At 42.6% G+C, this 17684-nt stretch overlaps 1 protein-coding gene across 6 annotated transcripts in view; it reads left to right on the top strand.

Annotated features, from left to right (window-relative positions):
* HIVEP2 (HIVEP zinc finger 2) overlaps positions 1–17684 on the top strand; it is a 143221-nt gene that overhangs the window by 116921 nt on the left and 8616 nt on the right. For all 6 annotated transcript variants that reach the window (XM_064447138.1, XM_064447142.1, XM_064447139.1 and 3 more), the window contains 5 exons: positions 1157–6783; positions 7559–7713; positions 12722–12897; positions 15533–15634; positions 16177–17087. In XM_064447138.1, coding sequence (XP_064303208.1) covers positions 1369–6783; positions 7559–7713; positions 12722–12897; positions 15533–15634; positions 16177–17087 — 6759 coding nt within the window. In that variant the 5' untranslated portion in view covers positions 1157–1368. The remainder of the gene's footprint in view (positions 1–1156; positions 6784–7558; positions 7714–12721; positions 12898–15532; positions 15635–16176; positions 17088–17684) is intronic.

Raw genomic sequence — 17684 nt, forward strand, 5'->3', positions numbered from 1 at the left:
ATTTCAGTATCTCTAATACTGCTTTTTTTACCCTTTTCCTCACTATTATAAAATCGTGACTGTCTTTATAATTCTCACTGTCGCGTCAAGAAAATATCCTGTGTTTGGATAATATGGAAGCAGGAAACTTACATTGTTCTTCAAATTTAACTGCTGTACTTGTCTATGAAATTCATACCTCTGAGCATTTCTTCTTTATAGTAGAACTGTGGAAACCTAGTGCATTTAAGCATAAACAGTACATGTATAGCTGGATGGAAATTCCGACATTGAAGTCTAAAATGCTAAAGGCACATAAACACAGTCATAGCTCATTTCTTTAACATGTGTTTTACCTCCAGTAAGACATTCTCACTAAAATTTAATATAGTGATTGGAAGATGGAGATGTGGAAAGGTACCAGTAGAGTTGCGTTCAGAATGTTTATTTGATGTCTGTTTTGTTTACTGTTTGAAAGTAGTTTAAAAGGGTGATCAACATCTTGTAAAACCATTTAGACGGTCTAAGGTAAGAAGTACTTCACTTTAGCTGTGTTAAAATTTGGCATATACCCTAAGGTAGTCATCTAGGTTTTCTGCCTAGCCGACAGGCATCTCCAGAGTGGAGGGCCATGTGCATAGACATCCCCTATGTCTGAAGTACCCATCACGGTATGGAAAGATTTCTCTTTTGGAAGTACTGATCACCCTCCTCTGACTTTAGAGGAAGGCCAGGTCACTAAAGTGCATGTCTGAACTGTAGGTGAGTAGAACTGGATAAGGTAATTCTCACCCATGGTGTTCGGACTCAATTTTCAGCAGCAATTTGCTGAAAGAGCTTTGAAAGTAGGTGGCAGACTTTCTGAGAACCAAGCCTTCAAACTGTTCCCCTAAAGCCTTCCAAAGCTTCTATTCAATTTGGAAAGTCTAGATCCCTGTTTTCTGTTCCTAAGCCTTTTATTGAGTAGTGATTACACTTGTGTGCAGTCTCTGGAGCCAGTCTTTACTGTGTCTCCTGACAAAAGAGGGATTTGTGAAATGTAGTTACCTTTACTAAAGTCCCTCAATATTTTTTTATGAAAGGCTCAATGAAAGTGCAGCTGACTGCATCGATATTATTTCGCATGGCTGTATTAATTGGTGTGTGTGGTTTCTTTGTTTTTGCTTTTTCTTTACAGATAGCTGTGTCACCATGGAAGAGATGAAGAGAACTTCGCTCCAGTAGATCACAAATATCTCTGGGTCATTCTGCATCTCAGTATTTAATAACAATGGAACATGTCCAAATGCTACAACAAGTCTTTGCAAACGTATAATAAACTGTTTAGGAAAGTTCCTGCCATGAACAGAACTGTATAATACTCACAATTAGTGTACAGACACAAATCTAATGCCTATAGACTACTGCGTGGAAAGTTCCAAAGAGAAAGAAAAGTCTGTGAACTTGCAACAGCCCTGGAAAAATGGGAGCAACAAAACTTTAAAAAGCACAGCTTTGGACACACTCCATGTGTCTGCACAGCTTTCAAGTGAACTAGCACTTAAGACCTTGTGTAACAAAATGGACTCTGGGGACACAGCTATAGGGCAAAAAGCTACCTCAAGGTCTGGAGAAACTGCTAAAGTACCCAGTAGATGGAGGCAAGAACATTCAGCTGTTATTAAGATGAGCACTTTTGGCAATCAAGAAGTACAGAGGCAACCACAAATAGATGACGAGCAAATTGGAAACACAGCATCAGCACAACTTTTTAGTTCTGGGAAACTGGTATCATCGAATGAAGCTGCACAGCAAGTCACGGAGAAGCAATATCCACAGCATCGACCAAGTCCTTACTCATGTCAACATTCACTTTCTTTCCCACAGCATTCATTGCCACAAGGCTTCTTGCACAACATAAAGCCACATCAGAGCTTGGAAGGCCCTCCATGGCAGTTTCCTAGCCACTTGCAATCAGTTGCCTCGGAGGACTTGTTTCCTTTTCATATGCATAGCCATAGTGGAGGTTTCTCCAGGAAGAAGATTTCAAGTTTGAACCCTGCATACAGCCAATATTCACAGAAATCTTTAGAACAATCAGATGATGCTCACAAAAAGGAGCACAAACCCAAAAAGCCTGGCAAGTACATTTGTCCTTACTGTAATCGGGCTTGTGCCAAACCGAGCGTACTTAAAAAGCATATTAGGTCTCATACTGGGGAGCGACCGTACCCTTGTGTTCCTTGTGGTTTCTCCTTCAAGACAAAGAGCAACCTTTACAAGCACAGAAAGTCACATGCCCATGCAATTAAAGCAGGATTGGTACCTTTCACAGAGTCAGCAGTCTCTAAATTGGACCTAGACGCCAGTTACATTGATGTGGAAGCTGAAATACATTCAGACGGCGAGCAGAGCACGGACACTGATGAGGAGACCCCACTCCTAGTGGAAGGGTCTGACAAACTGAGCCCAGTCCCACAGCTCCCCCTGGACATTGCTAGCAGGAGCGGTTTTCACTCCTCCATGGAAGAGTCCTTGGTGGGGCCAATGAAAGTGCCCATTTTGATTATCCCTAAAAGTGGAATTCAGTTACCCAGTGAGAGTTCACCATATATGGGCTCCGATATGTTGCAAAACCCATCCTTAAGTACTAAATCTGATGACTCTCATACAGTTAAACAGCGACTTGCACTAAGACTGTCAGAGAAAAAAGGGCAAGATTCTGAGCAGTCGTTAAACCTCCTGAGCCCACACAGTAAAGGAAGCACTGACTCTGGTTATTTTTCCCGCTCAGAAAGTGCTGAGCAGCAAATTAGCCCACCAAATACAAATGCAAAGTCTTACGAAGAGATCATCTTTGGGAAGTTCTACAGGATTAATCAAAGGACAGCACTAACAGTAGCCACAACAAATCAGGAACACAGTTTAATGGGTAGAAAGGGCAAAGGAGAGCCATTACCTCTTTTAAATAACAGATTAGATACCAAGATACTTGAGGAACATATTTCTCAGCTGACTCCAAATAAAGAAGAACTCATTGACTCCAGAAATTTGAGCACTATTAAATCTACACAAGTTTATCCAGGCAGCAATACAGAATCTAGACAATCCCAGACTACCACATCATCTATCAAAAGTGAATCCAACCTGTACCAAGTCAATCAGCAGGGTGACGTGCCTGTCCTTCTAGAGCCCCCAGTAGATTCCTCTCCACTTATTAGAAGTAACTCTATGCCAACATCTACTGCAAACAACCTTAGTATTCCCCCATCTCTGAGAGGAAGCCATTCATTTGATGAGAAGATGACTGGCTCAGATGATGTATTTTACCCTGGGACAGTGGGAATATCCCACCAAAGGATGTTGAGAAGACAGGCTGCCTTTGAACTGCCCTCTGTGCAGGAGGGCCACTCAGATTCAGATTACCATGGAAGACCAGGGAAAAATATCATTATTGCTTCCAGCAGACAGACAGCAGGTGACAAAGGACCATCCTTAAAAGAGAAGAAAGGAGACAAGACCTTTTATGACTATGATGCCAGTGGAAAGCACTACAGAAAGTGGGAAGAATTTGAAGCTCAGAAGCAGAACTACAGGGACTCGCCATCCTTAGGTGGGATGAACAAGGGGGGAGAGTACTTTGTTGATCCACTCGGACAATCTCAGGCAGTGCCATCCATGCTTGGAACAACTTTTGAAAACAGAAAGCGCAGGAAAGAGGAGAGTGTTGGGGATGAGGAGGACAGTCCCATGCTCTGCAGCAGTTCGACTGGCACCACTGGGGGAATTCAGCCTTTGGACTTTGATCCCAAATCCCAAGTTCAGGAAGTGCCAAGGAGCGGATTTGCCCTTCAAGGCCTGGACAATGCTGCCCATTGCCATGCGGAGCGTTTTGAAATCTGCAGGCCTTACTTGCAGTCTGGAAGCCCGGCAGCTTCTCTGGAAGACTCATGCTTAACTTCAGAGCAAGAAAAGACTGCAGAACCACTGTCTAGAAAGCCCCCTGGAAATGTCATCTCTGTCATTCAGCACACAAATTCGTTGAGCAGGCCAAACTCGTTTGAAAGGTCTGAGTCTACAGAACATATTGCATGCCAGCAGGAAAAGATCTATTCACCATCTGAAACATACGAGAGTGAGATTTGTGAGTCCCCAATGAGCCCAGATCGAGCTCCACAAATGGAAAATGCTGACACCAATAAGCCATCTCCATCCCAGCAGCCTCAGCCGTATCATATGCAGCCCAGGTTGGTTCGCCAGCACAACATACAGGTACCTGAAATTCGTGTCACAGAGGAGCCAGATAAACCTGAGAAAGATAAAGAAGTGCAGAGTAAAGAGCAGGAGAGACCCACCGAAGAATTCCAGTGGCCCCAGAGAAGTGAAACCCTTTCTCAACTTCCAGCCGAAAAGCTACCACCCAAAAAGAAGCGTTTACGACTGGCTGACATGGAGCACTCCTCTGGAGAATCCAGCTTTGAGTCCACAGGTACAAGCCTCTCCCGCAGTCCTAGCCAAGAAAGTAATTTGTCTCATAGTTCGAGTTTTTCAATGTCCTTTGAAAGAGAAGAGAATATGAAGTTCATCACGCCTCCCAAACAAGATGAGTTTGGAAAACAGTCTGAGTTTTTAACAGTTCCAGCTGGTGCATACTCACTTTCCGTCCCTGGGCATCACCATCAGAGGGAAATGAGACGCTGCTCATCTGAACAGATGCCCTGTCCTCATGCTGCTGAAATCCCAGAGATCCGAAGTAAATCCTTTGATTATGGGAACCTGTCTCATGCCTCTTCAGCTGGGACACCTACTACGGCACTGTCTCCATCCCGAGAAAGGAAGAAATGCTTCTTGGTTCGCCAGGCTTCCTTCAGTGGTTTTCCAGAGATTTCCCAGACTGATCAGAGCACAGAACAAAGTATAAAGCAGGAGCAGATGGAACATGCACAAGCTGGTCTTCGCTCCTCCCAGCTTGCCTGGCATCACTCCCCTTCCTCTGTACTTCAGCCCATTCAGGTAGATGACTCTGGAAAACAGGCTATTGGCTCTTGTGCTCAGCTTAGTAATAGCTCATCCCACCTTGCCCAGCAACAGGCTCTTCTTGCAGACAGCCCAGAAATGTTAAGGACTCCCTTGATTCAGCAAGCACCTTATATTCCTAACAAACATCCATCAGAGCAGCAGCAGCTATTTGCACATCAGGAAAAAGTCCCATTTCCCCCTATTCATAGCACCTTGTTTCAGTTCCCATACCCAGCTGTCTGCATGGTTCACTTACCACCATCTCAACAGCCTGTCTTGTGGCAGCCATGCACAGAACCTCTACACTTCCAGCATCATTTTGTACAACAGCTGCAGAAATCTTATGTCAAACAGCCTTTCCAAACAGACGTTCCTCCAAGTTATCACCTGGAACATGCACCAGAGCTTATTGGGAAGAAACCAGCTGATTATGTGCATGCTAAAGAGCAAGCATATCAGCATTACTCAGGAACATCTGGGCACTATTCAAAAAATACACTTGCTAAGTACCAGTCAGACCATAGCATTAAACCATCAGATACCTCCTCTGAGCAACATCTTCAGACAGATTTTGATGCCCCAAGTGATGGATCTGTACAGTCTTTGCCAGGAACAGTTGTTCCCGTCAGGATTCAAACCCATGTGCCATCTTACGGTAGTGTCATGTACACAAGCATTTCCCAGATCCTTGGACAGAGCAACAGTCCTGCGATTGTAATTTGTAAAGTTGATGAGACTGTTTCTCAAAGAACATTGGCAACTAATGCAACCATGCAAGGAATTGGATTTAACATAGCCCAGATGTTGGGTCAGCATGGAGGGCTAGAAAAATATCCTTTGTGGAAAGTGCCACCGACACTACCACTTGGACTGGAGCCACCAATTCCCCTGTGTTTGCCTTCCAGTTCTGACATGGCTTCTACCTTGGGAGGAAGCAAACGCATGCTTTCACCTGCCAGCAGCTTGGAGCTCTTTATGGAGACCAAGCAGCAGAAACGGGTCAAAGAAGAAAAAATGTATGGGCAGATAGTTGAGGAGCTAAGTGCAGTTGAGTTAACTAACTCAGATATAAAGAAAGATTTTCCAAGAATGCAGAAGCCTCAATTAGTAAGGCAGAGCTGTGCTACAGAGCCAAAAGAAAGTCTGCCGTCCATGTCATCCTCTTCACCGCTGTCATCCTCATCATCTCAAGATTTCCCACCTGTCAGCACGCCAACAACTGATGCTTTCCCAATGAGCAGGGAGAAACTTTCTAGTTTTGATTCCACATCACCAGGGCAGAAGTCCAGTGGCCCTTCTGAAGGAAGAGACTCACCAGAAGAACTGGATGTAGATGAAACAGCCTCAGATATGAGCATGAGTCCACAGAGGTCTTCATTGCCACCAGGAGAAATTCAGCCAGAAGACCAACTGAAACATCAAAAATTGCCTCTTGGGATGTTAGTCCAGATGTCATCCGATACTGGTGGGAAAGTCACAGGCCCAACCATTCTCCTGACAGACGTAGCAGATTTCCAGCAGATCCTTCAGTTCCCAAGTCTGCGCACTACTACTACTGTGAGCTGGTGTTACTTAAACTATACGAAACCCAATTACATCCAGCAACCAACCCTCAAATCTTCTGTTTATGCTTCATGGTGTATAAGTTCATGTAACCCAAACCCATCTGGGCTAAGTACAAAGACCACTTTAGCACTTTTAAGGTCCAAGCAAAAAAACACCACGGAAATCTACACTCTGGCCACTATGCATAGACCTGGAGCTGGTAAACTGACATCATCAAGTGCGTGGAAGCAGTTTGCTCAGGTAAATAAGAGGTTTTAATAAAATTAAATTAGTATATCTTTATTTGAGAAAATGTTAGTAAACTATGAAATGTAAGTGAATGATTTTTTGGAAAAAAAAAAAAACAACAGCAACCCAAAAAAACCAACATTCCCTATTGGGAAATCAGACATCGACATCTTACCGTGACAACTTTTGAGCCTCAATTTACCCTTCTGCAAGCTCTGCTACTTCTGCTGTCTCTGTCTCCATTTTCAAAATCAGATGTAAAAAGTGAGGCTTTTAAACCCTCCCTTCGCATGTGCCAGAGCCTCATACATTATTTCCTTTTATTTTGTCCTTTGTTTTTGTCCTGGTTCAAACAGTATCAGGCACAAAAATCCACACGCGTTCATAAGTAAAGATTAAGTTAAAATTGAGTAAGGATCTTCAGATCCATCTGAAGTCTTTTACATGCTGGCTCTTCTTCATGGACTAAGCATTAGATAATGGTGCCAGGGAAAATTCTGTAATGGCAATAAATTACCTTCAAAGGCTTTTCCAGCTCTATTTTCCACATTTTTTTTCTGAGGAAAGATGTGGTGCTGTCTTTTCTGTTAAGACTCTCATAAAAATTTGTCCCTGCTGCCCCCTCTCTTGTTCTCCATCAAATTAAATGGGACAAATTAATTCATCTTACAGAGCTGCACCAAAATGAGAGTTTGGCTTTGACCTGGAATGTTAAAAGTACTTGAAATGAAGTGTGCGTTTATTGTGTGCTCCAGCAGTAACACCCTTCCTTGACTTTGTTCTGCAGATGAAACACGAGCCATTCTTCTTGTTTGGCAGCAAGCTTGAAAAGAAAGTAGTGGGGAATATTATAAAAGAAAGAGTAAAAGGAGACATTCATGGAGATAAAGACATTACATCCAAACAAACTGAGCCGATACGAATTAAAATCTTTGAAGGAGGGTAAGAAAATGCAACTGGAAATTTCAAGCTCAGCCTGTCATTTTAAAGAGATTTGAAAATGAACATGAATGAATTAGGATGTGAACAGTCTCCTGTATCCCTGCCATGTCTTGTAGCTCCCAAGCATCTTCATTTTTGTGTATATGTGGGTCTTAAACTACTGGGTACCTGTGTGCTTAGTCTTGGCTCTACTTTGCTATTAGGACAATTATATTTTCTGTCTGTGTGAGAACACTCACTCAAAATTGTTACTTTCGTTCCCTAGGTGATAAAGAAATGGATAAACGGTTAACATTTTGGTATTTTCTATACCATTTCTTTGTTTTTAAATGGCTTCCACATGGATATCTTTCTATTTTTAGACTGTCTGTACCTCCACTCACCTGAATGGGTTAGCTAGGCACGCTTACTCTTATTCTTGTAATTTGTGATTATTTACTGAAGTTGTATTTTGGAGATAAAAGATAAGATTGCAAAGAAATCTATGGTATCTAAGCCTAATCCATAGATCTGTCATGTATGGTTGCTAAAATAATGTTTAATTTTACCATGGGCATCTATCACTTAAGTGATAACAAGCAAATAACAAAGAGAGGGAAAAAGGAGACCTGAAAGCTCATTAGCATTGTTTTGAGGCTTATGAAGCTTGTTATATAAAACAAATCAAATGGATACTTGTTTACCTCTGCAGTACACTCTAAAATGGAATATATTATTTTATTTCTTTTACAGAATTCTGACATGATGCAATTAATTTGCTGGTTGTTAGTAGTTAATAGTCAGGTGGCCGAACAAGATGTGTTTTTCAGTCTTAGCAAACTCACAGCACTGTTTTAGTGGGGTAACTAAATAGGTCAGGAGGGAGATGTGAGAAATTCGTACATCCATTTCCTTCTCCCGTCAGATTGTACCCTTTAAAATCTCAGTTGTCCTTCTTTAACATTATGTGTTTTGGTTTCACTTGGATACTCTCCATGTAATGAACGCTGGCATTTCTTTGTAATCTGCGACACTGAAGGAGTATAGCCTACATCTTGCCTGAAAGGTTCAAAATGTTATTTTGGAGACTCTGATAGGTCTGATGGCCCAGACGCCCTGATCCTGGCTGTTCCCTGTAGTTGTACATTGTCCTAATACCCAAGCAAGTAGGCTGGCTTCACAAGAGTGACACAAATTTAGGGGTGAGCCTAAATTTACAAGAAATTTAAAGAGCCATTGCTTCAACTCGCATCCACTTTGAAGTACAAAATTTGCCTCCTTCCCACTATGCATCATTTCTGAATTTGGATCACCCAGCTGAAGACAGTCTGCACTGATGTAAGCTGCGTGATGAGAGGTCAGAAGAGTAGAAGTGTGTTAAGAAAAGCAACTTAAAGGAGGATTCAGTTCAGTATGAGCTGCAACAGATCACTCTATAAAATGCCTCTACCATCTAACACCTTCAAGAAACTTTGTGTGTTACTTACACTATCTTAAGTTTCCCTGTGCGCCAATAAGGTCTATGAAACTCTACGTATAAAGACATATAATTCACGTGTCACCTAGAAATGTCTCCTAGTAATACTTGGCTATGTTTAGATGTCCCTTGAGTAGAAAAAAATGTAAAAACCTTGATGTGCACATTAATTTCTGGAGTAGAGGGGGGACACAAATAACATGTGCAATAGACTGGGACTTCTCCAACAGAAGAATATAACCTGCAAAGCTACAGTGAATGAGATGATGAAGTGTTATGCACTGTTAATGGGTTCACTCTTTTCTTAAACATCATCATTTTATTGTACATTTTATAGGAGTTATTTGTGGAAGGGTAGATTCATTCTTTCAATTAGTTTGGCTGTTTTTTTAAATGGGTCTAATATTCTTTACATGTTACAACTATGCCTTTCATTGTTTTCTGTCCTGAGTATCCTCTTCAGGTTTTTGTTTATGACCTTTGAAAGCTAGTTTTTAACATGGGTGGGTTTCCATGCTTGCTTGCTCTTTGTAGAGCTGTTCTGTTGTTCTTTGTTCTGCTCTAGTCTCACCAAGCTCATCTTCATATCCTCTCAGCACGTGCAAGTGGTGTACTGAACTATGCAGCAAATGTCTGTTGTCTTTGTTTCACATTTTCTCCCCTGGACAGACAAGCGTGCATGGTGATATACTGTTTCAGCAGGGTATTTTCGTTTTGGTTTTTGTTTGTCTTGGCGAGTGGATTTGCTTAGGCTTCATGATTGCTTTTGGTTTGTAAGTGCAAAGAAGGGGATTCAGAATCCATAGCTGAGAAAGACCTGCAGCTGTCGGTTTTCAGTTTGCTAGGCAGGGAAGTGCAGTTGTGCAGCTGCCTTGTGCCAGGGGAGTGGAGCACTCGTATGGCAGGTAGGTAAAAAGCAAATAGGCGGGGCTGGGGATGAGTGAGAAGCTGAAGGAACGGAATGAACGGAGTTGAGCCGAAAAGAAGATGTCACAGCACATCACCACCTCACTGCACCAAAGACCATCCAGAGCAGTTTGTAAGCATCACAGCAGAGGGAGTTTTGAAGGAAGAAGCTAACCACCATATTATTACCTCTGGCAGGTGGCTTGGTTTGAATTAAATGATCTGGATCACAAAATCTGCTTGCAAAACCCTGATGGGATATGAAGCAGTGTTCCTCAAAGAAAAGCAGCAATTTGAAGTTCAATACTTGCTGCAGTACAGTTAGTTAGTTACCAATGGCATGAAGTGAAAAGAAAAGAGGGACAGGGCAAACATGCCCGCTCACCTGACATGTGGCTTAATGACATTACCAGCTGACAGCAAGCGTTCAGAGTTTGCTAATGTTTGCTCTTTTATATCAATCAGTGATAGGCTCGACTTGAAAATCTGCAATAAAATAACATTTTGGATAGAAATTTCAGGACTCTGAAGCTTGGTAAGGCTTTTTAACTCTAGAGTCCCATTCAAATCAAACCGAGAGTAGCGGTGACCATCGTCCTTATGTGAAAGTTGTGTAGGGGGAATTACTGAAAGCTTTGAGAGACGTATGATTTAACAGTAAGATCTAATATTCCTGGGGGATAGAAAGATAGTCACCATAGATTCAGTCTTCTGGTGTTTCAGTTTTTGGACAAGGCCTTCTTCAAATGTCAAATTTATGTGTGTCACTTCAGTCTTTGTTATAGTGAAGCATACCTAGAGAGTCAAGTCAGTTATGCCAGGAACTGTCCATATGACTGATGAAGAGGCAGAACTTGTCTAATTGTCTTTGTGCCCAATGGGATCTGACAGGTGTCAGAAGCTGGTGGATTGAGGTCAGGCAGAGGAACAGCAGAGATGGAGCAACAGAAAAACACATAACACAGCATTTATCTTACCAGTATCAATCAGGCGTGACATGGTAGACTCCAACCCAGTAAAATCAGAGTGTAAGGAGAGATAAAAAGAAGATAAAATGGCAGTCTTTCAAACAGTAATGGACATTTTTTCTGTCTGTGGGAGAAAGCCTGGAGGTAGTTGATGAAGCACTGGATAGAGAGATGACTAGGAGTCATTGGCATGTGTGTATGAAGGAGAACCTGGGAAACAGGGCAGACAGAAGAGCAGAATCCCAGAAATGTTATACAAAAACACCTCCTAGAGAAATAGCTAAGTATTAAATGACATTAGACTATGCCAGTTTTGCCCATGGTGCCAGGGACAATTAAGGAAAAAGGAGAGGGTCAACTTTATTGGAAAGGAGATGGAAAAAACTGAACTTGGGCGTCCACATTTGAAAGAGGAGCAGATGAGTTTAATAGATAACAAGATGGACATGAGAACAGGACAGTGTTTTAAGTATTTCTAAGATATTAACGTCAGTATTTATATTGCCAGTGATATAGCTGAACATATGGAAGAAGCGTTCATCTAAGAAATGCACACTTGAAAAATATTTCAGCTCTGTAACCCCAAAATTACCACTTGTTATCATTACATTAACAGAACCCTTCACACTGTCCCTTTTTTATTTAAAGCTCTGCCCGTCAGTACCAATGCTATTTTGTGGGCTGCACATCCGCAGGGTGACTGAAAGTACTTTGTGCTGCTTAGGGAGAGGGCAATGGAGGACAGAGGGCAGAAAAAAAATTATTTCTCAGTTCTCACAATTTCTGGATTTTACTTTGGGTCAATGAGGATTAAATTCTCCCTCTAGGGAGTGCCCAGCGCTCTTCAAACCTCAGAACAGCCTGAGCAGATCCCCTGGGCCCTTTTAGATTTCAGTACTAACGATTTATTATGATAGTAAAGGCAATGTGCAGCTTTACATAGATTTGCATATCTTATTTATTGTCTAACTACACACTATGTAATCAGCAAAAATAGCATGGAACGCTTACGCCTGTGCTAAGAAAAATTCCTTTAACAGCCTTCTGCTAAGTATGCAGGTTGGAAGTTTTCCATTTTATTTCTAAAGCAGCACATACCTGAGCGAACTCAACTTGGTGTCCCTTAGGGAGGGATCCATCTTTGGGAACTTCAGGCATCTCTAGTGTAAATGCATACATCCTTGCTAGTCATCTGCATTCCCTTTATGCTCAATGGGGAGAAACGGGCATTTCCAGGCTGTGATTTATTAGATCCCAAGGGATAAATACACCAAGACAGTTAAATGAACTGTGCTGCAAAACAATGCTTTTTTCAGTGGTGGTAGATGCCTGTGCTGTACAAGACTACAGTTAGCTGAAATAAATCCAACCTGCAGACTCGTATTTGGAGCTGTGCAGTGTCTATAGGAATGGTAGCTACTCTGTTTCCTGGCGGGGTGTTTATACTGTTCTCGTACTGCAACCCTTTGGACTCATATTGTTAAAACACAACAGGAACAGTGCATTCCCTGAAATGCAAATACTTTGTGAGTTCCAGCCTAAAAATTCAGTAGTTCCTGTGGACTGCTGTGGATTTGTTGTGATGAGATACATACAGGATCAGATGCATAGAGGTGATGCTTATGCATGTATGTGACTTAGAGCCTGTATGGATTAAATGCTTGCTCTCTTCCAACAGGTATAAATCAAATGAGGATTATGTCTATGTTAGAGGTCGTGGCCGAGGAAAGTACATTTGTGAAGAATGTGGAATTCGCTGCAAAAAGCCAAGCATGCTCAAAAAACATATCCGCACTCATACTGATGTCCGGCCTTATGTATGCAAGTTGTGCAATTTTGCCTTCAAAACTAAAGGTACTTGACCCGTTTTGCTGAACTCTTGCCGCTTCCCAAACAAATCTTGAGCTCTTTTGCCAGCTGGGATCTAAGCATACTTTGCAATCAAGGAAAGAGTTTCCTTCAGAATAAAATTATTGTGTTTATGTATACAAGGCTTCATGAGAGAGGTTTTTCTCTTCTGTTTAATTGATCCAGGGATTTTGTGAGACTCCGAGACTCCTTGAATAGCTTCATTAATAGCTATAGGCTCTTGGCTGGTCCATCTGTCTGCAAAGAAAATGTAGTAGCATAAGAACTGCCTTACAAATAATACTTTCTGCCAAAATTGTTACATGGTGCAAATTTTAATTGCAGCAACATTTAAATGCTACCAGGAGAGTACACTTGTTATGACATAATGTAGAAGCAGAACATCAGCTGCTGAGGAAAACATGCCTTCACGGGCTTTACAGTGGGTCAGTTTCAAGTTTATAAATAATGAATGTCTCCCAGATGGGCCACTCCATCCGCTGTGGCATTAATTATGAATAGAGATCTGATAGCTTGTGTTCACATGTATTTATCAGCACAGAAAAAAGCTTCCATTTGTCACCCTGAGGCCACAGATAATGATGTTCTTTGGAATACGATTTGCATTGCAACTACCTCCTTAAAAGAAAAAAAATCATTTTCTTTAGTAGCATATCTTTGTAGCACAGCCCAAATGAGACTTACATTCTCAGTTTCTTGGCTTCCCTTTGGCAGACAAGGGAAATGGATTCTGGTCCCAGTGCGGTGAGCTTACTTGAATGGGGAGAGAGGAAGCTGAAGGAAATTTCTCCCAAGATCCCAGTGCAGCTTCATGGCTGTTTTGAGGATTGAGAATTGTAATAGTTTCCATGACTCCAGCACTTCTTCCTCTGCCAAAGATGGGAATAGCTGATGGATGGTAGAGGACCCATCAACCTAATTTAAGATGAGAACTTTCATGGGGGTGTAGAGACAAAGACAAGGAGCTGCTTGTTTGTAGTCCCAATAGACTGTCTGGTGAGCTCTTCTTGGATCGTTGTTTTCATTTGTCGTTGCCGGAGGAATGGGTCTTGAGGAGAGCCTTGAAGGAGGATTGTGGTTTTGCAGCTGTGCTCAGAGAGGACATTCCAGGCAGAAGAGATGGCATGGAAAGAAATGTGAAATTGCTTGCTAAGGCTGGCATTTCTGGCAGAGAAGAAGAAACAGGGGGGAGGTGGTATGCTATTGCACAAGAAGGGCATGAGTAGGAAGAGGCTAAGTTAGCCTTCAAAGTACAAGAAGTGTTTAACTGGTGTGTTACCGCTTATGAGCAGTTGTCAGCCTCATAACTATTGTTGCTATTTTGCTCAGAACAGTAAGGGGCAGACCTTCAGAGGTATTTAGGGTTTCAGTGTACACCCTGAGCGTTTAGCCATCCGGAGGCAGCAGTGGCCAAGTTAGACTTTTCATACAGTGCTCAGGCACAATAAAAAACCTTTACTGAGAAGGGAATTATTTGAACTAGCTGGGACTGAAAGTCATAGGAGAGAAGCCTGGCCTGTGAGCTTCTAAGCACACCTCCGCTATCCAACAGAATGGCACAGTGTTCTTGCCCCCAGGCTGCAAGTGCCACATGCATGCACCATCTGGAGACACTGGTTGGAGTCCAAAAAGCAGCATAGGTGTATTCACAGAGTGCTTTCCTTGAGCTAAGAGGCACCATGTCTCGGTAGTGGGTTGGTTTACTTGTGCCATGCTTTCCCTGTTGGGCGCTGCAAATGTGACTGAAGTGCGTAATGGATTAGAGTGATATTCCTGTTCCTCCAGCTTGTGCTTTGTGCTCAAGTTTCTTTGCCATGAAATGTCTCTTGGGGCCAATCTCAACCCAGTTTCCTTATCTGTGAAAAAACAGACCGAGACAGGCACTCCAGGAAGTCAATATTCTAGTGTTAGATTGCTCCCCCAGGGGAATGGGAGATCTGATTTCAAATCCCTGCTGTGTCTGGTTCAGATCCATACTCCAAAGCAGGGATCTGAACCTGGATTTTCCACATCCCAGGTGAATGCTGTAAGTACAGCTTCCCTCAGTTCAGAGGTAGCAGCTAGATGGTAAACTTGCATAGAGAGGTCTCCCGTAACTGTCTTTTTTGTGGAGTACTTTTGCTTCAAAATGCTTCGAACACACTGAACATTTGGAACCTACATGTGAAGTAAATGGGAGAGCCCTAAGCCTGGAAGTACCAGTTTCAAGGAGTGAAACTAGGAGTGTGAGCCCTGAATTGCTGGTGTGCATTGGACTTACTTCGATGTCCGGACAGTCTGTACATATCATGAACTCTGAACCCAGGGATAGGTGAAATCCAAAAGTGAGTTTTTTAGCTTATTGGGGTCATGTGTAAAATTGGAGACATACCAATATACCTCTCAGGCCCTGAGTCTGAATGTATTTGAAAAAAATTTTTTTTTTTGGAAGATATAAAAACCCACTCATATTAAAACAGGCTCTGAGGGCAATGGGCTGGATGAGTCAGCCCTGTCTGCTGTGGTTTTTTTTAAACTAAAAATCCCATCTGCAGGATAACAGATTTAAGATACACCAAAACCTAACTTGGAAAGGGGTCTTTTCTCTTGTCCATTAATTAGATTAATCTTTTATCCACAGGAAATCTGACAAAACATATGAAGTCTAAAGCACACATGAAAAAATGCCTGGAGCTTGGAGTATCAATGACATCCGTAGATGATGCTGAAACTGAAGAAGCAGGTATGTCAGAATGATTTAATTTAGTTGGAATGGCCTCTGGAGTATGCAAATGACTCATTGCACTTTAGCACAGTGGCTGGCACAAGAAACTATATTAAGAGTATTTGGGACATTTTTTAATTAAGAGGCATCTTTTTAATAAACAGGAAGTATATAAAAAAAATCTGATCCATTTGTCTGAGTTACATTTCTTATTAAGATACATGAGGAGGAGCTAAAAATAAAAGAATGACCTGTTATCATCTGTCTCATAAAAAGTTCCCAATCTTTTCAACATAGATGTGAGAGATGGCAACATTTAGCGAAGTTGCAAGGTGGAGTAGGGTGAATTTGCTTATTACACTTCCTTTCAAGTATGGAGTTTTAAAGTATTCCTTATGAAAAATTATGGTTTGAGACTACGAAGAATGGCTTTATGCAGCCATCCCAGATGAAGAGCATCCAGAGATGGCAACGGGTGTGCTGGGTGGGGAGTAACTGTGGCAGAAGGTGTAAGAGGTAGGGTGTGTGCTCACCATTTTGACTTGCCATGGCTGTTTCAGAAAACATGGAGGACATGCAGCAGGAGGCAGAGAAGAGTAGCAACCTGGCTGGCCTTTCAGCAGAGCACCAGTTTTCTGATGCGGAGGAGTCAGATGGCGAGGATGGCGATGACAATGATGAGGATGATGAAGATGAGGATGATTTTGATGATACTCAGGGAGACTCGACACCAAAAACCAGATCAAGAAGCACCAGCCCGCAGCCCCCTCGGTTCTCCTCCCTGTCAGTGAACTCAGCTGGGGCATCGCAGGGGGCTTCCCCCGAGGGCTCCCTTTCCGTGGGACACTCCTCCCTCATCAGTTACTTGGTCACCTTACCTAGCATTCAGGTTACTCAGCTTATAACACCAAGCGACTCCTGTGAAGACTCACAGATGACAGAATATCAGAGGTTTTTCCAGAGCAAGAGTACTGATTCAGAGCCTGATAAGGACAGGTTAGACATACCTAGCTGCATGGATGAGGATTACGTGCTTTCATTAGATCCCAGTGCGTCTCCGAGGGACCTCTCACCTTCCAGTCGACAGTCGTCACCCAGCTATGATTCTTCACCCTATAGAGATAACTCACCAAAGAGGTATTTAATGCCAAAAGGGGATTTGTCACCCAGAAGGCATCTGTCACCGCGAAGAGATATTTCACCCATGAGGCACCTTTCCCCACGGAAGGAGGCTGTGCTGAGGAGAGAGTTATCACCAAGACGGGACGTGTCACCAAGACGTCACCTATCACCAAGGAGACCAATGTCACCAGGAAAAGATGCGTCTGTTCGAAGAGATTTGTCTCCTAGGCGAGAGAGGAGATATATGGCCTCTGTTAGAGCAGCGTCTCCCCGGAGGGGCTTATACCATAATCCAGCATTGTCCATGGGTCAATATTTACAGTCTGAATCTATTCCAGTGGGGCATTCAGTAAGTATGAAAGAGTATTTTCACTCATGCTGTCAAAACCGATGCTCTTAATTAGTCTGTGTGTAGTATTTTAAAAACCCATGCAGCTGTGTAGAAGAAGAAGGCATAAACTTTGAGCCTTGGTGTGAGGTCCTGGCATGAATGCAAAGAACTTGGAATAGACGGGGACCAAGTCGAGGTGTTGATTCAGTTAGATGTCATAGAGTCAGCCTAAGGGTCAAATCTTCACTTCGTACAAGCTTGATTAGCTCCATTTGCAAGGAAATTAGGCTGGCTTACATTAACTGCCCCAATCTTTATTCTACAATTGCCCAGGAAGCTTATGTGGCATATGGGGCTTGTTACAGCACTGGAAAACCTTTTGCCTCCCAGACTGTCAGGTGGGATCGAGCCCAGATCTGGGCTTAAGGCCCCAATACTACAGTATGGTGCCAATCACTGGTGTATTGCTTAATGCAATAAAAACACTAAAATACATGGAACCTCTCAGAAAAGCAGGGTACCTATCAAAATCAGGATCTATGACTGGAGTTTAAAGGATATTATCATGTGACAGGAGCAGGCAGCTGTCTGCCCCACAGAAAGCACCATCACATC

Source organism: Phalacrocorax carbo, chromosome 3, assembly GCF_963921805.1.
Source record: "Phalacrocorax carbo chromosome 3, bPhaCar2.1, whole genome shotgun sequence".
NCBI classification, from domain to species: Eukaryota; Metazoa; Chordata; class Aves; order Suliformes; family Phalacrocoracidae; genus Phalacrocorax; species Phalacrocorax carbo.